Genomic DNA, 23,770 nt, shown 5'->3' with positions numbered 1-23,770 from the left:
ACTCCTAGCCAGATTTATCAAAAATAAATTTTGGGTTTATCTATTCACATTCACATTCAACATTCACAAATCAATCAACGTGATACATCACATTAATAAAAGAAAGGACAGGAGCTATATAATCCTCTCAATTAATGCAGAAATAGCATTTGATGAAATACAGCATCCTTTTTTGATTAAAACTCTTCACAGTGTAGGGATAGAGGGAACATACCTCAATATCATAAAAGCCATCTACAAAAAGCCCACAGTAAATATCATTCTCAACAGGGAAAAACTGATACCTTTCCCCTAAGGGCAGGAACATGACAATGATGTCCACTCTCACCATTGTTGTTCACCGTAGTACTAGAAGTCCTATCCTCAGCAATCAGACAACAAAAAGAAATAAAATCATCCACAGTGGCAAAGAGGAAGTCAAAATGTCACTCTTCACAGATGACGTGATACTCTATGTGGAACACTCAAGAGTCAACCTAAAAATTGCTAGATCTTATACACGAATTCAGAAAAGTGGTAGGACATAAAATCAATGCACAGAAATTAGTTGCATTTCTATACACTAACAATGAGACAAAATAAATAGAAATTAAGGAATTGATCCTATTTACAATTGCACCAAACACCATAAGATACCTAGGAATAAAGCTAACCAAAGGAGTAAAGAATCCATACTCTGAAATTATAGAACACTTGTGAAAGAAATTGAGGAAAACACAAAGAAATGGAAAAACATTCCATGCTCATGGATTAGAAGAATAAATATTTTTAAAATGCCTGTTACCCAGAGCAATCTATACATTCAATGCAATCCGTATCAAAATACCATTGACAAACTGGGTGATAGGCATTAAAGAGGGCATGTGATGTGATAAGCACTGGGTGTTATATGCAACTGCTGAATTATTCAACATTACATCTGAAAATAATGATGTACTATATGTTGGCTAATTGAATTTAAAATAAAAATATACCAACTACATTTTTCACAGAGCTGGAAAAAATGCTAAAATCTGTATGGAACCACAAAACACCCCAAATAGCCAAAGGAATGTTGAAAAAGAAAACCAAAGCTGGTGGCATCACAGTGCCAGACGTCAAGCTATATATTACAAAGCTGTAATCATCAAGACAGTATGGTACTGGCACAAAAACAGACACATAGATCAATGGAACAGAATAGAGAGCCCAGAAATGGACCCTCAACTCTGGTTAACTAAACTTTGAAAAAGCAGGAAAGAATATGAAATGGAAAAAAAAAACCAGTCTCTTCAACAAATGGTGTTGGGAAAATTGGACAGCCACATGCAGAAGAATGAAACTGGATCATTATCTTACACCATACACAAAAATAAACTCAAAATGGATGAAAGACCTAAATTTGAGACAGGAATCTATCATGATTCTAGAGGAGAACATAGGCAGCAACCTCTTCGACCTCGGCCACAGCAACTTCTTGTTAGACACATCTCCAAAGGCAAGGGGAAAAAAAGCAAAATGAAATATTGGGACTTCATCAAGATAAAAAGCTTCTGCAAAGCAAAGGAAACAGTCAACAAAATTAAAAGGTAATCCTCAGAATGGGAGAAGATATTTGAAATATCTCATCAGGTAATGGGCTAGTATCTGACATGTAAAAGAACTTATCAAACTCAACACCCAAAAAACAAAGAATCCTGTCAAGAAACGGGCAGAAGACTTGGACATTCCTCCAAAGAAGACACACAAATGGCCAACAGACACATGAAAAAATGCTCCACATCATTTGGCTTCAGGGGAATACAAATCAAAACCACAATGAGATACCACCTCACACTGATCAGAATGTCTAAAATTAACAAGTCAGAAAATGACAGATGTTGGAGAGGATGTGGAGAAAGGGGAACCCTCTTACACTGTTGGTGGAAGTGCAGCTAGTACCGCCACTCTGGTAAACAGTATCGAGGTTCCTCAAATAGTTAAAAATAGAGTTGCATATAACCCAGCAAATGCACTACTAGGTACTTACCCAAAGGATACAAATGTAGTGATCTGAAGGGGCACCTGCACCCCAATGTTTACAGCAGCAATGTCCACAATAGCCAACTATGGAAAGAGCCCAGATGTCTCTCAACAGATGAATGGATAAAGAAGATGTGGTGTGTGTGTGTATATACATACACACACACACATATATATATATATTCCATTATATATATATATAAAATCAGAAAATGAATTCAAGACATCAAAAAATGAATTCTCACCATTTGCAAAAACATAGATGGAAGTAGAGGGTATTATGCTAAGCAAAATAAATCAATCAGAGAAATACAGTTTTCATATGATTTCACTCATATGTGGAATTTATGAAATAAAACAGGATCATACTGGAAGGGAGGGAAAAGTAAAATAAGATGAAATCAGAGAGGGAAATAAAGCATAAGAGACTCAACTGTAGGAAACAAACTGAGGGTTGCTGGAGGGCATGTGGGTGGGGGGACAGAGTAACTGAGTGATGGGCATTAAGGAGGGCATGTGATATAATGAGCACTGGGTGTTACATGCAACTGATGAATTACTGAACTCTACCTCTGAAACTAATGATACACTACATGTTAATTAATTGAATTTAAATAAAATAAAATTTAAAAACTGCAAGAACAGAAACAAAAAACAAAAACAAAAAAAGGAAATGAAGGAAATATTACAACTGTTAACACAGAAATATGGAACATGATAAGAGGCTGCTATGAATAATTATAAGCCAGAAGATTGGACTACCTAGAAGTAATGGTAAATTCCTGGAATTCTATCATAATCCAAGCCTGGATCAAGAAGAAAGAGAAAATCTGAACTAACCAATTAGTAGAAATAAAATTGTATCTTTTATAAAAAAAAAAAACAAACTCAACAAACAGAAGCCAGACACCTTCACAGGTGAATTCTACCAACCTTTTAAAGAAGACATAATACATATCCTAGAACTATTTCAAAAAATTAAAGTGGAGGCAAAGTTTCCAAAATCATTTCATGATGTCAGCATTATCCTGGTAACAAAACCATACAAGGACACTAAAAAAATCAAAAGAAAAAAAATAAAAACATAGATATCCCTGATAAACAGATACAAAAATTCTTAACAAAATATTAGCAAACAAATTCAAAAATACATTAAAATTGTGTATCATGATCAACTGGGATTTATTACAGGAAAAATAACAATGATTCCACTTCCACAAATCAAACAACATTATACACCACATTAACAGCATAAAAGATAAAAATTATATGGTCATGTCACTAGATGCACAAAAAGCATCTGGCAAAATTCAACATCCATTTAGGTAAAACCTCTCAAAAACGTTGGTGTAGGGGTGCCTTGGTTGCTCAGTCATTAAGCGTCTGCCTTCGGCTGAGGTCATGATCCCAGGGTCCTGGGATCCAGCCCTGCATCAGGCTCCCTGCTCAGCAGGAAGCCTGCTTCTCCCTCTCCCACTCCCCCTGCTTGTGTTCCATCTCTCACTGCGTCTCTCTCTGTCAAATAAATAAATAAAATCTTAAAAAAAAAGTTGGTGTATAGGGAACATACCTCAACATAATAAGTCCACAGCTAACGTCATACTCAACAGTGAAAAGCTTTCTAAGATCAGGAACAAGATAAGGATGTCCACTATCTCCACTTTCATTCCACATAGGTATTAGAAATCCTAGCCAGAGCAATTAGGCTTGAAAAGGAAATAAAACGGCATCCAAATTGGAAAGAAGTAAAATTGTCATTCTTGCAGACACTATCATTTTGTATATAGAAAATACAGAAGACTCCATTTAAAAAAAAGTGTTAGAACTAATCAACAAAGTCAGTAACCTTGCAAGGTATAAAATCAACATGGAAAAATCTGTTGCATTTTTATAAACTAATAATGAACTATTAGAAAAAGAAATTAAGAAAACTATCCATTTACATTATATACACAACTAATGAATCGTTGAACACTACATCAAAAACTAATGATGTATTATATGTTGGCTAATTGAACATAATAAAAACCTTAGAATAAAAAAAGAATAAAATATCCAGATACAAATTTAACCAAAGAAGTGAAAAATCTGTACATTCAAAACTATAAAACACTGATGAAAAAAACTGAAGAAGACACAAATAAATGGAAAGATATTCCAAACTTATGGATTGGAAGAATTAATATCGTTAAAATGTCCATATTACCAAAAAATGTACAAATTCAATGTAATCCCTACCAAAATTCCAATGGCATTATTAAAAAAAAAAATAGAATGAACAATTCAAAAATCTGTTTGGAATCATAAAAGACTGCAAATAGCCAAAGCAGTCTTGAAAAAGAAAAAAATAAAAGTTGTAGTTATCAAGCTCCCTGATTTAAAACTATATTTCAAAGCTATAGTAGTCAAAACAGTATGGTATTGGCATAAAAACAGACATACACGTCCAGAGAACAGAAGAGCCGAGAAATTAACCCATGCATATATGGTCAATTATTTTATGACAAAGCAGATAAGTAAATACAAGGGGGGAAAGATAGTCTCTTTAATAAATGAAGTTGGGAAAACTAGACAGCCACATGAAAAGAATCAAACTAGACTATTATCTTATACCATACACAAAAATTAACTCAAAATTGATTAAAGAGCTAGATGTAGGACCTGAGACCATAAAACTCCTGGAAGAAACCTTAGGAAGTAAACTCCTTGACATCAGTCTTGATTTTTTTTTAACTGACTCCAAAAGCAAAGGTAACAATAAAAAAATAAACAAGTGGGACTACATCAAACTAAAAAGTCTTGGGGCACCTGGGTGGCTCAGTCATTAAGTGTCTGCCTTCGGCTCAGGTCATGGTCCCAGGGTCTTGGACCCGAGCCCCGCATCGGGCTCCTGCTCAGCCAGAAGCATGCTTCTCCCTCTCCCACTCCCCCTGCTTATGTTCCCTCTCTCACTGTGTGTCTCTCTCTGTCAAATAAATACATAAAATCTTTAAAAAAAAGTCTCTGCACAGCAAAGAAAAACATCAATGAAATGAAAAAGCAATGTATGAAATGGAAGAAAACATTTGCAAGTCACAGATCTGATAAGATGTTACTATCCAAAATATATATAAAGAACTCCTGCAACTCATCACCAGAAACAACCACAATTCAATTAAAAAAAAAAAGAGCAGAGGATCTGAATAGACATATTTTCAGAGGAGATATCACTAATCATCAGGGAAATACAAATCAAACCCATGAGGAGTTATCACCTCATACCTGTTAGAAAGGCTATCATCAAAAAGACAAGAAACAATGTGTTGAGGAGGATGTGGAGAAAATGTAACACCTGTGCATTGTTGTTAGCAATGTAAATTGGTACAGCTAGTATGCAAAACAGTATATGAAGTTTCCTCAAAAAATTAAAAATAGAACTACCATATGATTTAGCAATTCCAGGACTAGATATTTATCCAAGGGAACAAAAACACTAATTTGAAAAGATACGTCTAACCCTATATTCACTGCAGCATTATTTACAATAGTCATATATCGAAATTATGTAAGTGTCCACTGATGTATGAATGGATAAAGAAAGTATAGCATATATATACAATGGAATATTATTTAGCCATATAAAGGAAGGAAATCTTGCCATTTGTAACAAAATGAGTGGCCCCTGAATGTGTTATGCTAAGTGAAACAAGTCAGAGAATGACAAATACCATATTATCTCACTTATATGTGTAATCTAAAAAATAAAACAAATAAATAAAATAAAAGTCATGGATATAGAGAACAGAGTGGTGGCTGCCTGTGGGAGGATGGTTGATGGGTGGGGGAAATAAAAAATAAAAAAGAGAGAAGATACAAAATACCAACATCAGGAATGATACAAATATCACTAATGATTTAACTGCTATAAAAAGATAGTAAAGGACTATTATGAACAATTTCATGTCAATGAATTTGATAAATTTGCTAAAATGGTTAAATTCCTTAAAAGACACAAAATACCAAAGCTCACTCAAAAAATAAAACAGATAAACTGAATACCTCCAAGTCTCTTAAATAAATTGAATTTGTAGTTAAAATGCCTTTCTATTAAAAAAAACTTCAGACCCAGATAGCTTCACTGGTGAATTCTACCAACCATTTAATGACAATTTTACAATGAATTCTTCTAGAAAATTGAATAGGAGAAAACACTACCCAACTCATTCTATAAAACCAGAATTGCTATGGCATTAAAACTAGACATAAAAAATACAAGAAATCTATAATCAAATATCTCTCATAAAAATAAATGTAAACATTCTAAAAAAAATTTAGGAAATATCATCCACCAATATGCAAAAAACATAATACACCATGTCTACATGGGGGATTCATCCATAGGCAAGACTGCTTCAACATTTGACAATCAATCAATTTAATTTACCTATTAAAAGATTAAAGAAGAAAAAACATAGTATCTCAATAATTGCACTGAAAGAATATTACAAAATCTAATGTACATACCTGATAAAAATTCAACAAACTAGTAACAGAAGAGAACTTTCACAACCAGATAAGGAACATCTAAAAAGACCTATACTGAACTGTGTAATTCATGCTAAAATGATGTTTTTTCCCTGTGATAAGGCAAGAATGTCTGCTCTTACCAATTCTATAGAACACTGAACTGGAGGGTCAAGCCAGTGCAACAAAGACAAATAAAAGAAATAAGTGATGTCTATAAAGGAAAAAAAAGTAAAAAGTCGTTGTTTGTAGGTTATAAATAGAAAATTCTATGGGATCTACCAAAAAAAAAAAAAAAGCCATTAGGTGTAATAAGTAAGTTCAGTTAAATTGTAGGATACAAGTTCAATACGCAAAAAAAAAAAAAAAAAAAAAATCAACTGTATTTCCATCCAACCTGAAAATGAAATTAATAAGAAAGCAATTCCATTTACGTCATTTTAAAAAAGGAAATACTCAGAGATAAATCTGATAAAAAATGTGGAAGACCAATACGCTGAAAATGACAAGACATTGCTGAGAGAAATTAAAGGAGACTCAAAAACTGGAGAAAAAAATCATATTCATGAATTGAAGATTCAATATTGTAAAAATGTCAATTATCTACAAATTGACCTATAGATTCAATGCAATCCCAATCAAAATCCCAGCAAGCTTTTTTTGTAGAAAGTGAAAGGCTGATTTAAAAATTGATATGGAGGGGTGCCTGGGTGGCTCAGTTGGTTAAGCCACTGCCTTCAGCTCAGGTCATGATCCTGGAGTCCCGGGATCGAGTCCCACATCGGGCTTCCTGCTCAGCGGGGAGTCTGCTTCTCCCTCTGACCCTCTTCCCTCTCGTGCTTTCTATCTCTCATTCTCTCTCTCTCTCTCAAATAAATAAAATCTTTAAAAAAATAAAATAAAATAAAATAAAAATTGATATGGAAATACAAAGGACCCAGAAGAAGCAAAAGAACTTTGAAAAAGAAGAGCAAGGTGGTGCCTGGGTGGCTCAGTCGTTAAGCCTCTGCCTTCAGCTCAGGTCATGATCCCCTATCCCCTGCATTGGGCTCCCTGCTCAGCGGGAAGCCTGCTTCTCCCTCTCCCCCTCCTCTCTCACTCCCTCTGCTGTGTTCCCTCTCTTGCTGTCTCTCCCTCTCTGTCAAATAAATAAATAAATAAATAAAATCTTAAAAGAAAAAGAAGAGCAAAGCTCAAGGATTTGCACTACCTTACTTTAAGTCATATTATAAGGGTATAGTAATTAAGAAATCAAGTAGTGAAATAAAGATAAACAAATAGATCATTGAACAGAATAGACTGTCCAAAAATAGACCTTCACATATATGGTCAATTGATTTCCAACAAAAATGCAAGGTGATTCAGTAAAGAAAGCATAGACTTTTTTAATCACAATGCTAGAACACTGGGATACGTATATGCAAAAAAAAAAAAAAAGGACTTCAACACATACCTCTCACCATACACTAAAATAAACTCAAAATGGATTATAAACTTAAATGTAAAACCTAAAATTCCAAAATGTCTAGAAAACATAGAATATCTATTTGACCTGAGATTAGGCAAATATTCTTTAAATATGACATCAAATTCATAAAAGAAAAAATTATAAGTTGGAATTCATCAAAATTAAGAAATCCTGCTTTTGAAAGACACTATTAAAGAGAATGAAAAGACAAACCACAGACCAGAAGAAAGTATTTGCAAACAACATATATGATAAAGGACTTACCATCCAAAATATATATTCTCAAAACTCAGAAATCATACAATTTAATAAAAAATGAGCCAAATATTTAAACAGACATTTTATCAAAGAAGATAAATAGATGACAAGTAAGTACATGAGGAGATGCTCAACATCATTAGTCATTAGGATTATGCAATTCAAAACCACAATAAGGTGCCACTACACACTTATGACCAAAATCAAAACAAGACTACTGACCACATTAAGGGCTGGAAAGGATGTGGAGCAACTGAAACTCTCATACACTGCTGGTGGGAATATAAAAATTATAATCTTAGCTTAGAAAACAATTTGATAGGGTCTTTAAAATAAGTTAAAACATATACCTATCAAATAGTCGTCATTATACTCTTAAGTATTTAATCATGAAAAATGAAAACATAACCATGAAAATGAAAACATATGTCCATACAGTTATTTGTACATGAAAGTTTGTAGCAGCTTTATTAGTAATATCCAGAAACTGCAAATAACCCAAATATCCATCAATAAGTTAATGCATAAACAATTGGTGGTGTATCCATACAGTGGAATACTATTCAGCAATAAAGGTGAATGAACCACTGATACATACAACACCATGGCTAAATCTCAAAATAATTATTCTGAGTTAAATAAGCCAGACAAAAAAGAATAGATACTATAAGATTCCATTTATATAAAGTCCTAGAAAATGTAAATCAAACAATGACAGAAAGCAGATTCAGTAGGGGCAGGGTGGAAGGGAGGCATTACAAAGGGGCACAAGAAAATGGTTGGGGATGACGGATAAGCTTATTATCTTGATTGTGATGATGGTTTCACAGGTATATACAAATGTCAAATTTTATCAAAGTATGTACTCTATATGTGTAATTCATTGTATGTCAGTTATACCTTCATAAAGTTGTTGTAGCATAAATTAAACACTACTCCCAGAGACATTTTGGTAGCTTGAGTAGCCAAAATCCTAGGCTTGCCCCTATCTACTTCATCCAGTTATTTATATTGATCTTGTGCCTAAAAGAATAATGAGTAGCACCACTGAGGAGATCTAAATGACAGGCAGACAGAAAATGCCATTAACTGGCACATCAACTAAATACTATGCAATGAAATAAACAGAAGAATTATTCAAAATTTCTATAGAAAAAATTAATTAGCAGAACACAAATGATTTTTCTTAGTTTTGTTTCAATAAAATATAGTAAAACTTTACAAACAGATACCTACCTCTTTGGATAATCTTGTGAAGACATCTCCTCCCCTGAGAAAATCCAGTATTAAATACAGCTTCCCTTCAGTCTGAAAGGCTAATTATAAATTAGAATGTAGTAACAGAACATTAAAAGAATCTTAAAGGCTTAACGACCTTAGTATAATTTTTAATTAATATATGTTTAGCATTTTATCATTAAACACTATAAAGGAATTAAGCATTTATTCACATGGTCCAATGGATAACATTATCTCAAAATTGAACTTAGTGCTAAAATAGCTATAAATCCCTTCCTAGAACATAATCAACTTTGCATGTGGTTTTACACAGAAACTTTTACCGCCATCATTGTCCTGATTTATGGTGCATCATGCTCTACTGCAATCTGCTTGAACTCCACCTCCCTACCTACCTACTGAAAATCTACTAATTCTTTCAAGCTCAACAAAAATGCCACCTCCTCCATCAAGCTTTCCTCTATTAAGAATTTCTCTCTTTTCACATTTCATAGCATCCTTACCTTCTTCTCCAAAAGAATTAATTGCTACTACTTTTGAGATCTCATTGTTCCTTATTTATGTCTCTCATATGGCACTTACTCCATTTTTATTTGTACAATTAATTTGTTTACATGTCTGTGTTCCAATAGATTAGAAGTTTTTTGAGTCAGAGATTGTTTCACCTCTAGAGCCTACTGCATTCAATAGATTGTTTTGCACACAATTGGTATTTACTGATTAATGTAATGTAATCCTGGTGATTCAAGGAAGTGGGACTTTAGATATTACTATTTTCCATTTAGGATAACAAGGAGTGAAAGAATAATGGGTGGGCATTTTTTGAGGATTTTTTTAAATAATTTAGTACATACTTTAATGCATTATTTTTCAAAATTTCCTAAGAATAAAATCAATAGCTGCTACTTTTTTAAATCTTGAAAACTTAGTGATATCATAGAATATATCAGTGATTTAATGATGTATATATCTTTGAATTCTCCAGGAAAGCCAAACTGTACAATCTCATATATGCATTAAATTATCAACAGAGCCATGATTCAAACTAAGCACTGACTCCAAACTTATGTTCTTTCCATTATATTTACTGCTTCTTACTGGTATTCCTCTTCCCCCAAATAAAAGAAAGAATAACTCAAATGGACTAATATAACTACATGGTCCTCTTCAATAGAGCTAGGAAATAAATTAATAAGCTCATTATGAACATGTAAGAGGAACACATCCAAACATCAGATGTTTTGAATAAATTATCAGTTTATAGCCTCAGATCATTAAAGGTACAGCCTAGTGGAGTAAAGAAATACTACCAGACAAGTATTCAGAAGACACTATCTTATTACCTTAGACAAATTAACCAACAGATAAAGAAAATACAATTCAAAATTGGATATTGATTCTTATTCTTATTTTGGATAAATATATTTTACATAGTTGAATGTATTAAATCATTTTGAAGTATTTATTTCCTGTTATATTATTGTTTGAAGGGAAATCTTAATTCTCTAATACCATAAATTAAAAAAAAAACATGACATACCATAGTGTAATTTGACAATAAATGGATGATTTACTTCCACCAGTATATCCCTTTCCATCTTTGTCCGAACTCTGTCTCGAACTAAAAATTATAGAAAGGTAGCATACATTACTCTTCTATATAAAATTTCAGTAGAGATCCATCAAAAATTCACCAAACAAAAATATGAAAATATAAGTTTATAAGTGCTTAAATTTGCAATCTATATATTCCTAGACAGTAATTACCATATTCTCAGAAAGCCAACAAATTCAATTTAGATCTAGATGGATTAAAGTGACATTAAGTAGGTATTTGGATAATATGTATTTATTATGTATTGGTCTCCAATTTTCAAATGTGTTCACTGATTAAAACTGAGTACAGTGTTACTGCTATCATAGCCTAGAAGACGGTATATGTAAGGGTATCCAGGGGTTGTGCTTTTTCAATATGCAAAACCAACACAGATGGAACAGAAAAAAAAATAAGAATCTTAAAATAAAAGAATATAGCTTACTAAAATAAGTTCACTTTATATTAAATAAAATGTGTCACTTTTTATACAATTAAATTTTTACCATGTACAGTCTAACTAAATTAGAGCATATGCCAATATCAAACCTAGAAATATCACTTACAGGCTAGAAAACTTACTAATGATTAAAGGAAACTGAGTCTACTCAACTTATACAAGCAATACACAGCATATTTCTTAAAACAAGCTTTATCAAATTCTATCCTGGTAAGCTTTGTAATTTTCTACCTTTTAAAGATGCCTTTTTTAACACCTTCATTGCATAGAGCTGCCCAGCATCAGGACCAGTCTTCTTTCGAACAAGAAAAACCTATCAAAGGAATTTTCTTAAGTGAAATTCATATTTCAAGACATTCTTGCTATACACATTAGCACACATATATGTCCATGCATTTCCTCTAATTTTATAAAGATATACTTTTCTCTATAAGTTATACTCAGTTAACTTTTCCTCATTTTCATTCATTTAGTAAATCACACTATCATACATACTACTGTATGAAAGAAAATTTTTTAAAATAGATGACATGGTCATGACTTCAAGAAGTTTGTGAAGTATGAAATAAGCAACATAATGAAAGGCAATTTGATCTAAGGGAACTACTTTTAAAACCCAAGCACCTTTTTGTTGCCTTAATAAAGACCAAATAATTGTGATGACTGCTAATTTGATACCTTTATTTCTACTTCCTTATTTGTCCATTTTAGAAGTTACCAGGCATTTTATTTTCTAGTAAGAAATCAGAGGCAATTATACCTGTCTGCCAGGTTGAACAATCAAGATGGTAAAGTATCACAATAAACAAATTAAACTCCTTAAGTGGGCGCCTGGGTGGCTCAGTTGGTTAAGCGACTGCCTTCGGCTCAGGTCATGATCCTGGGGTCCTGGGATTGAGTCCCACATCGGGCTCCTGGCTCAGCGGGGAGCCTGCTTCTCCCTCTGACCCTCTCCCCTTTGATGCTGTTTCTCTCTCGCTCGCTCTCTAATAAATAAATACAATTTTTTAAATAAATAAATAAAATAAACTCCTTAAGATTACTGAGAAAACTTGAGTAATACTACCTCATATTTTCAAACTAAGATTATGACTCATTAAAAGTGATTTTTAAAAGCCTCAGTTATGAAAATAAATATGAATAGATTAAACTTTTATAGGAGTTATTTATTAGTAAAGGGCTGTTTCATTTTTAAAAATTAGTAAAATTTGCTCACTGCTGTGAAATAAATGCTACAGAAACTAAAACAACAACAACAAAAACACAGTAGAACAGATCAATGAAACCAGGAGCTGCTTCCTTGAAAAATTAATAAAATTGATAAACCTCTAGCCAGACTTATCTAAAAGAGAAGAGAAAGGACCCAAGTTAAAAAAAAAAATCACAAATGACAGAGGAGAAATAACAACCAACACCACAGAAATATAAACAATTATAACAGAATATTATGAAAAACTATGCCAAAAAATTGGACAATCTGGAAGAAATGGATAAGTTCCTAGAAACATCTAAGTTACAAAAACTAAAACAAGAAGTAGAAAACTTGAACAGAACAATTACCAACAATGAAATTGAATCAGTAATTAAAAAACTCCCAACCCAAAAACAAACTGAGGTTTCTAGAGGGGAGGAGGGTAGGGGGATGGGTTAGCCTGGTGATGGGTATTGAGGAGGGCACGTTCTGCATGGAGCACTGGGTGTTATGAACAAACAATGAATCATGGAACACTGCACCAAAAACTAATGATGTAATATATGGTGATTAACATAACAATAAAAAAATTAAAAAAAAAACCTCCCAACCCAAAGTCCAGAAGCAGATGGCTTCACAGGCGAATTCTAATAAATATTTAAAGAAGAATTAATACGTATGTTTCTCAAACTATTCCAAAAAATAGAAAAGGAAGGAAAACATCCAAATTCATTCTGTAAGGCCAGCATTACCCTGATCCCAAAACCAGATAAAGACACCACAAAAAGACGACTACAGGCCAATATCACAGATAAACACAGATGCAAAAATTCTCACTAGAATACTAGCAAATGGAATCCACAACAGACTAGGAAAAAAAAAAATCAGAAGCACTTGGCTTGCTCAGTTGGTAGACCATGTGACCCTTGATTTCGGGGTTGTAAGTTTAAGCCCCACATTGGGTGCAGAGATTACTTAGAAACAAAATCTTAAAAAAAGTTTTTTCACCACAACCAAATGGGATTTATTCCTGGGTGGCAAGAGTGGTTCAGTATTCATAAATCAATCAACATGATATATAACATTAATAAAAGAAAGGTTAAAAACAATATGATCATTTCAAGATGCAGAAAAAGCATTTGACAAAGAACAATATCCATTCATGATAAAAAAAACCCCAACAAGGTAGGATTAGAAGGAACATACCTCAAAATCATAAAGGTCATATATGAAAAACCCACAGCTATTATCATCCTCAATGGAGAAAAACTGAGAGCTTTCCTCTACTGCCAGGAACAAGACAGGAACCCACTCTCACCACTGTTATTTAATTTAGGACTGTGAGTCCTGGCCACAACAATCAAACAACACACACACACACAAAAAAAAAAGGCATCCAAATCAGCAAAAAATTCAAACTTTCATTATTTTCAGATGACATGATACTCTATATAGAACGCCCAAATGCTCCACCAAAAAACTGCTAGATAAACAAGTTCAGTAGAGTTGTAGGATACAAAATCAAAATACAGAAAACTGTTGCATATCTACACACCAATAATGAAGCAGCAGAAAGAGAAATCAAGGAATCAATCCCATTTACAATTGCACTAAAAACTATAAGATACCTAGGAATAAACCTCACCAAAGAGGTAAAGATCTCTACTCTTGTTATATGCTGAACCTATGCGGGAATTTGGCCAAAGCTGCAAATCAAAGTGTAGGAGAAATTCCGAGAAACTTTGGGCTGTGGCCTTATTTAGTTGTCTGCAAAAGTTCCATTGTTAAAATGCAATAAATGGAATTATGGCCTACATAAAGCCTTGCAATTAGATATTTTTATAGCATATTTAATAGGGGAGAACACCATTAAAATCATTTTAAAGTTGTATTTCAAAGAAGCTTATGTTATCATCATGAAATAAACATATAAAATTCTGTACTGAACACACCAAGTATAATGCTATTAATGATCATTAATGTATGGATTGGAATGTAGTATAGCAACAACAGTCTCTTCAACAAATGGTATTGGGAAAATTGGACAGTAGCATGCATAAGAATGAAACTGGACTACTTTCTTACACCATACACAAACATATATTCAAAATGGATGAAAGACCTAAATATGAGACAGGAAACCATCAAAATCCTAGAGGAGAACAAGGGCAGTAACCTCTGTGACATTATCCATAGCAACTTCTTACTAGATATGTCTCCTGAGGCAAGGGAAACAAAAGCAAAGATAAACTGTTGAGACTTCATCAAAATAAAATGTTTCTGCATAGTGAAGGAAACAATCAACAAAACTAAAAGGCAACCAATAAAATGGAGAGGATATTTGTAAGGGCTAGTATCCAAAGTATATAACCAACTTATAAAAATCAACACCCAATGCCCATGCAAATGATGTAGTACTGACAAGTATGCAGGTTCACATCCTAGGAAAAAAGAAATAAGCCACCTCCTTAATATTTCTTTTGTTGATGAACTGCATGAAGATCAATACTTTGTATTTTAGTATTACAAATTTTAAAAAGGCTTCTATGATATCCTTGTTAAACTGAAGTTCCTGCACAAAGCTGAGTATTTCCTGAATTTAAGGACTACATTGACAACTTGTCCACATATTGCTATATTTAATGTGAAGATGTTATCGAAGACACTACATTATGTTATATTGTATTTTATGAATCCCCATGAGAAAAAAAAATTTTCTCGTCTGTTAGATCTGTTTACAACCTTACAGATACTGTCATAATCATGCAATTAAAAGTATCAACTTCTTTATAATGGCTGCCAGAAATTTTAAGACTTCATTTTGGTCCCACTTCTAGGAGACTTACAGGCTTTTATGTCATTTGTAAACGACAAGATTATATCACTGGCTTCATCTAATCTTTCCTGCTGTAATCATCTCAACTTATTTTTAATTTTATTTTATTTGATATTCATCTATGAAAACCTTAAATCATTTCTGGAGCAAAGCTGGATATAAATAAATATACATATGACTAGATATATACATCAAATGAAAAAGCAATGATTTTAATGACTTCAAATGTTTGCCTGGTGAAATTTTAAAGTTGAAATTTAAGCATTTATACATTTTGGATATAAAAGAACTGCATCTCTGTTCCTCTAAAATTAACATCATAAAAATACCATGTAAAATAATTAAGACAATATTGTACTTTAAGAAATTTAAAAAAACATATAGGTATGCAGAATGCACATGCCTACTCTACAGGTCAGTTCTATAAGCACATCCCACACACACAATCTTTTAAAGTTTTACTCTCCCCAGTACAAGTATTCAGGTCTTATCTCCTTGTCTTCATATACCTCCTGTACCAATTTACTATTAAACCATAATCTACCATAGTCTGTCTTTGTTGTGTCCTGAAAACATTTCTCTGTATTTAATATGTTACATTCTATACCACACAGATATCAGATTACTTTAAGACAATTAACGTCAATTTTATATTCACTAATACTGCTTTTATAAATGTGCACATACTGGGTGTTCAATAAATATCTTTCTTTTAAAATGATTCAGATCATAATAATCACCATTCAGCTGCCCCACTTTTCCCTTTTGAAACTAAGTATCAGACACCCTCAAATTAGTAGCTTCACTTTATCTTTCTCCCCTTACATTGTTGTTGTTGTTGTTGTTTTCTTAAGGGCTGTTAATTACTGTGTATGTACAGTAAATTTCATGTCTTGGATGTCATTAGCTGTACAAACATCAAAAACCAGACCTACACACTTCTGAGAATCTTATGCCAGTAAGCACTTAACAGTTTCAATGATTTCAGAGTTAATCTTTCTCAATTTTGCTTCCTCCCTTGAAATTTAAGCTCCTTGAAGGCAGGAGTTTCACATCATCTATATGTCACCCAGTACCTGCCCCTGCTGTAATTTATATACATACTACTTAACAGATAATAGGTGAATTCATGCACTCATATATGAATTGGTAATACATTCTGACATTTGTGATAGAGCTAAGGAATATAGATAAAATCACTAGGAAAGAGCAAGCTGTGATCATGCCAGTATATGAACAGAGAAAAAAGGAAGACTTTAAAAAAAAAAATCAAACTACTTTGATATAGGCAGCTAATAAATAGTATGCTATATTTTGTCCTAAAAAATGAGTGAGCCCATGGTACTGGAAAACACTGATTATTACACATAAGTATAAAGAAATGGGACTAAAAGTACAACAGAAATAAAAAGAGTAAAATCAGAGAGTTACCTTTGTGTGTATCCTTTGACAAATTTAGAAATGGCATATTTTCCAAATGTCTATCTATATGTATATTATTTTGGCTAAATGTTCAGAAGAGAAAAAAAATAAAGCATTTATTACCTTTCCAAAGGATCCCTGACCAAGAACCTTGAGCAACTCAAACTGTGCAGGATCTGCCTTCTCATATCCTTCCTTAACATGATGAGTAATAGGGATTTCTTTAACAACACCTTCATCCTGTAAAAAGAAATCCAAACAACACTCAAATCCAGTTGCAACATCTAATGATTAGCTCCATTTAGAACCAGAAATCACACTAGAAATTAACTGACTATCCAACCCTTTCATCTTAACATAGAGTTTTATGGGCTACTAGTATATTCACTTCCCTATTTTCTAACACACAGAGATACACAACCACCCCTATTATATAACTGCATGTAAATATAAGCACATAAAATCTATGCTTCAGGATTCCCTTCCAACTAGGTAGTGACAAAAGAAAAACATCAACAACTAACAGTTTTAAGGCCCTCACTGGAGGGGTGCCTGACCGGCTCAGTCGGTTGAGCATGCAATTCTTAATGTTTGTAGAGCATGTGATTTGATCTCAGGGTCATGAGTTCAAGGCCCACATTGGGTGTAGAGCCTACTTAAAAAACAAAACAAAAGACCCTCCCTGGAGTATGAATTATGAGGTGGCTGCAGAGAAAGTCAAGAGACAGATAAAACCTTGTAAATTATAGGGCATGGCAAAATGTGTGAGCTTCAAAAGTTCTCTGAAATGGAATTTCAGTAGCCTTAATTTTAAGTAGTGATATATGAATGTTTAAATGTCCAACTAGCTACATCATTGAACAGAAAAACTGGCTATAGGCAAACAAAATCTGCAAAGCCCAAACACATGTTTCCAGGCCATGACCCTATTTTTGTTGAAACTTTGTATATAAATGATATGCCAAATTTCCTACCACCTGGGTCAGGCAGAAAAGAAGCCACCCAGGGAGTGTTCCTGCTTTTTGATGTAGGACTCTATTCAGCTGTGAAGATTATACTCAAGTGAGGTATAATTCTAGTCCCTAGAGAAGCACAGTAGCTAGGATAAAAAAAACCTCAAGTATATTACATATCACAAAATATCAAGACCTGGGATATAGTATCCAACATTCTAACTATAGAGGAAATAACTGAGGCCCACAGAGTTTAAGTTCACATGACCAGTTAATCACAATGTCTAGAAGTCTTGGTAGCTTTCCAGAACACCACATTAAATTCTGGTCTGGATGGCAAAAACATTCTCAATCAATTCATGCATTAATTGATTGATTAATAAATAGTGACTATGGCCCAAGTGGGCATGAGCAGAATCCCAAGTAAACTAGACTTCATGGCAGCTAAAATAACTTCCATGTTACACAAATAGTCAAACATTCACTCTCTCATGAGGGTAGGCAAAGGAATTTTAGCTTTAGGTATCTGTAATCACTAATCAGCCAGAAATGACGAATCAGCTCTAAAAGTATGTCCATAGATGTTTGTTATACATTAAAATAGTATTTCAGCAGACTCCTAAGTAGATATGAGAGTAACTTTCCCCAAAAAAGTCAAAAACTTTTTTTAATGGAAATACATATGCTTTGCAGCTACCATTCTGGGATTAAAGTACAGCATATCTGTATGCACCTTGGCAACAGAATATGTGTAAAACAAAAGCAATATCACTGTATACTCTTAATATTATGGTTAACTGAGTTTTCACCACATACTATGAATGTACTACTGGTCTTCAGAGCATATAATATGAAAGAAACCTGAAAGAACCTGAAAGAACACTAAAAGAAGAGTCAGTAGACTAAGTTTTGCTCCTAGCTCTGCCATACATAAGATAAGCAGCCTTGGCCAAATCACAAACTATTCTTCTTCACTGTTCTCACATGACAAACAGGTTATATCAGATGGGTCTTTAAGGTTCTCCACAAGTCTGTGATTCTATGCTGAACACAGTACAGCATTTTTACATTTAAGTACTTTAGTTTCTGCCATTTAAGATCATCATTATAAACATGGGTCATGATGACATTAGGTTTTTAAAAATGTTCAGAGATAGGAAACAACTGTACTCTATTCTAGTTACTATCACCAAGGAAACAACTATACTCTAGTTAGTTTCACCAAACCTAAGAATGTCTTCCAAATGAAAGTGTCTGCCCAATGCTTCTTCTCTTAATTAAAATCCACAGATGCCCATCTTTCAAAAAATAACATACCTTTCAATTTTTGGCAGCATTACCATAAAAAGTTTCCAACATGAAAATACTACTAGATTAGAAAAGACCACTTTCCCCAGTGGATAGCCCCCATAAAATATTGTTACACTGTGTTCTAATAACTCATTACCTTGTCTTTCTCTCCCACTAGACTGTGAGCTTCCTGAATGCAGGTATTATCACATTCATCTCTGCATTCCTAAGGCATACCACAATATTTGTTTGATTTTATGGGAGCAGACAGCCACAGAAATTGATGCAATTTCATAAAAAGGGAATGAAGGAAAACTTGTTTTAATTTATATATATATATATGCATATAAATTATGGGCTACTAGTATATATATATATATATATATAGTCACTTTCTTTGGTATTTATTATGGCATAAAAATAATTTGTATTCATTATGGTATAATAATACCATATAATACCATACAATAATACTTGTTTTAGTTTATGTATATAAATTGTTAAATATATATAAATATGTATATATAAATTATGGGCTACTGGTATATTCACTATATATATAGTATTTATTATTTTTTTAGTATAGTTGACATATAATGTTACATTACTTTCAGGTGTACAAGGTAGTGATTCAACCATCCTATATGATATCCTATGCTCATCACAAGTGTAGCCACTATCTGTCACCATACAATGCTATTATGATACCAGTGACTATATTCCCTAATGCTGTAGCTCTTATTCCCATGACTTATTCATTCTGTAACTGGAAGCCTGTATCTCCCAATTCACTTCATCCATTTTGCCCATCTTCCAGTTCCCCTTCCCTCTGGCAACCATTAGCTTATTCTCAATTGTAAAATGAAAGATTTTAAAGATAAATTAACTAGTAAAAAAAAAACCCTCAAAATTATTTTTTTAAAGATTTTATTTATTTATTTGAGAGAGAGAGAATGAGAGAGAGAGAGCACGAGAGGGAAGAGGGTCAGAGGGAGAAGCAGACTCCCCGCTGAGCAGGGAGCCTGATGTGGGACTCGATCCCAGGACTCAGGATCATGACCTGAGCCGAAGGCAGTCGCTCAACCAACTGAGCCACCCAGGTGCCCTCAAAATTATTTTTAAATGCCTTGAAAAAAAAGGAGAAAAATACTTATCCAGAATTAATTTTTTAATATATAAAGGAAATAGGGAAACAGGAATTCATTCTGGATAATGGAATTGCGTCAGTTTTGAACAGAACTGACTTTATTTCCAAATTTAATGAAATAAGTATTTTTCCTTAGAGTGTGAGGAATATAAACATTTTTCCAGATTATTCATGGTCAGTATTTTTATTACACTGTGTTGTACTTAACATAAATGAAGGGCATAATGACTCCAGAATCTGTACTTTTTAAAAATGCTGATATTAACTTACTGATTGGTCATCTGTTTACTTATGGTCCTAAGCAAACCACTTACTATGCATTGTATTACTAAGTTATGGCCAGTTTGCCTTTAAGTAAACAGTAGTTTACAATGCCCTAGCTGCAAATAAAAATCACTAGTAAAATAAATATTTATTTAATATATATGTTTGAGTCCTACCCACCCTCAAAGATTATGGTTCAGTAGAACTAGGGTGAGACCTAGCATTTTTTAAAACCTACCCAGATGATTCTGATACATGCTCACGATTGAACAGTACTATTTAGGTGCTTCTAACATACAGTTATATAGGTATATAAATATAGATATCTACACAAATACACACACACACACAACTTATTACAGAAGTGTTTTATAATTTGCATGTGCTCTTTTTTTTTTTACTGTCAAATTATCTGATACTCTGTGTCATTATTTCCAATATCGGTCTTTCTTATTTCATCTTCTCTCCAGCCCATTCTTGTCTATTGCCTAACATTTCTCAGCCTCTCCAAGGCTATATTTATTAATGTTTACTATTAAAACATTTTTTTTGTCATCTGCAGCCTTCCTTCCTTCCTCTACTTCACTTTCTTCTGGTTCTGCAACATTCCAGCTTTAGACTGGCAGCATTCTAGCCTGAAATAAAATAGTAATGTACCTATCAGCAATCCATTTGTTTTCTCCTAAGAGTGAATCATCTTCAGAAAATTTTCTCTATCCTGGTATAATAAAGTTGTGATATATTACATAATCTTCCCATATATACTGCCTTTCATCTTTAATTATTCACTCATTCAGAAAAATCAACAGCATTCATGGAGCATATGCTATGTATTAAGCACTGTGCTACCCACTGGGGACACAGAGATAAAATTTGGACTTGAGGATAAAAAATTTTGTCAGATATATCACTTCCCTTAATGAAACAAAAAGGTATACAATATGTTAATGGGCTGAACTGTTTCCCCTCAAAATTCATGCACTGAAGTCTCAACCCCCAACACCTCAGAATGTAACTATTCGGAGACAGGGCCTTAGAAAAGGTAATTCAGGTAAAATAAGGTCATTAGGATGGACCCTTATCAAGTATGACTGCTGTTCTTACAAGAAGAGATTAAGACATAGACACACACAGAAGAAAAAGCATGTGAAAGCACAGGGAGAAGACAACCATCTACAAGCCAAGGAAAGAGGCCTCAGAAGAAACCAACTTTGCCAACATCTTGATCTTGAACTTCTAGCCTCCAGAATTATGAGAAAATAAATTTGTTAAGTTACTTAGTCTGTGGTACCTAGCTATGGCAGCCCTAGCAAACTTATACATAGTACCTGATCATAGTTGATCTCTGTAAAGAAAGTTGCTACTGTGAAATTAAGATCTAATAACTTTGAAATAGGAACCACTGTTCTTTTCAACACCATATGACAAATCTGAGACAAGGATGATGAGTTAGTGGGTTTTTTTGGAATATCATAGTAATTGTTGATAAATATAAAAATTATGAAGACTCAATCACAACTAAAATAGTATGCTCTGACCTCTACACTCTGTGATCATCTTTTTAATTCAGGGGCCCAACAATGCTATAACACTGGAAAAACATACTGATAGAGTACAAAAGAAACTGCCAAATACACTACTGCTTCAATCTTTGATTAACTCATTTGAAATCACCTGTTAATGAGAAAGAGAAGCTGAAGACAATCCATTAGGAAATCATACTATATAATGCTATTATGACTACTTCCTAGGACTATGGAACTAAACATAGATACCTCCAGAAAACAGGTCAAAACAAAGTAAGAGGGATGGACCTAGAGAGTATAATGCTAAGTGAAGTAAGTCAGAGAAAGACAAATATCATATGATTTCGCTGATATGTAGAATTTAAGAAACAAGAAATGAGCAAAGGAGAAAAAAGAGAGGGAGAGAGAGAGACAGAAGGGGGGAGAGGGGGAGAGAGGGAGGGGGAGGGAGAGGGAGAGAGAGAGAGAGAGAGAGAGAGAGAGAGAGAGAGAGAGAGGGAGGCTAAGAAACAGACTCTTAATTATTGAGAAAAACTGGTTATAGGAGGGAAGGTGGTGGGGCATAAGTGAAATAGATGATGGGGATAAAAGAGTGCATTTGTCATGATGAGCACTGGGTGATGTATGGAACTGTTGAATCACTATATTGTACACTTGAAACTAATATAACACTGTATGTTAACTATATTGGAATTAAAATAAAATTGAAAATAAAGAAGAGAAATTTTAAAGCATAATTGTTTGGGTTTTATGTAATAATGCAATATCCATCTGTTCAACCATTTGCTATATTTCTGGGTAGATAGGCCAGTTTGATCACCCAGAAATTCCAAGAGCATTTAGTTGTGGATTTGTTAAAATGTCCATGAAAAGATCTGGGAAACAGCTTGATGTACTCTTCTCATGCAGTGAATAATCCAGGGTCATTGAAAACCAAGCTAAGTATCAGCCTACTTTGAAAGAGCGTTCATAGTAATAATAATGTAAATGTCAAAACACAACTAGGGTGAACAAAACACCTCAAATAATGTACATATTGGGAAGTAATTATAGAATATTTAGGTTAGGAAAATAGTATCAATTTGTCCTGACTGAAAACCAAACAATGGTGGCAAGCTAGTTCCCACGTGGCTTGGATTATTCTATTTACTAGGATCAGCTCTTTAGTTCCCTCATCTATAAAATGGCAATAAAACCGACCCTATCTATTTCAGATCTGGGTGACAGAGTCAACTGAGAATTTTGAAAACCACAAAATGTTTATAAAAATTGAAGTTATTGAATTATTTATACTATTTATCTTTGCATCCCTTGTGGTATAGCATAACTACACCTTCTAGTGGTTAGGCATCAATATTTAGATGAACAATAACTTTATCAAAGAGTTTTGCATATCTATAAGACAAGGGTTTGAATTTTCCTTTTGCAGAAATTTTCCCTTTATCACATTATCACTATTTTTTATACTGCATTATATTTTTTCAAGTTTTTCTTTAAATTCTAGTTAGTTAACATATATTGTAATATTGGTTTCAGGATTAGAATTTAATGATTCTTCACTTACATATAATACCCAGTGCTCATCACAAGTGCCCTCCTCAATACCCATCACCCATT

General features: G+C 33.4%; 1 protein-coding gene across 2 annotated transcripts in view; it reads right to left on the bottom strand.

The window, feature by feature from the left end:
- The window catches only part of RPS6KA6 (ribosomal protein S6 kinase A6), a 191,753-nt gene that overhangs the window by 106,552 nt on the left and 61,431 nt on the right, over window positions 1–23,770 (bottom strand). Inside the window, exons 3-6 of one of the 2 annotated variants that reach the window (XM_035725759.1) lie at window positions 17,097–17,213; window positions 11,755–11,836; window positions 11,010–11,090; window positions 9,467–9,546 (exon numbers count right to left, since the gene is read on the bottom strand). In XM_035725759.1, the coding sequence (XP_035581652.1) occupies window positions 9,467–9,546; window positions 11,010–11,090; window positions 11,755–11,836; window positions 17,097–17,213 (360 nt within the window). The remainder of the gene's footprint in view (window positions 1–9,466; window positions 9,547–11,009; window positions 11,091–11,754; window positions 11,837–17,096; window positions 17,214–23,770) is intronic. The other variant, XM_035725760.1, reaches the window with a different exon arrangement.

The sequence above is a fragment of the Zalophus californianus genome, chromosome X (genome assembly GCF_009762305.2).
Source record: "Zalophus californianus isolate mZalCal1 chromosome X, mZalCal1.pri.v2, whole genome shotgun sequence".
NCBI classification, from domain to species: Eukaryota; Metazoa; Chordata; class Mammalia; order Carnivora; family Otariidae; genus Zalophus; species Zalophus californianus.
Note: the sequence above shows the minus strand (reverse complement) of the source record. Positions and strands in the feature narration are given on the sequence as shown.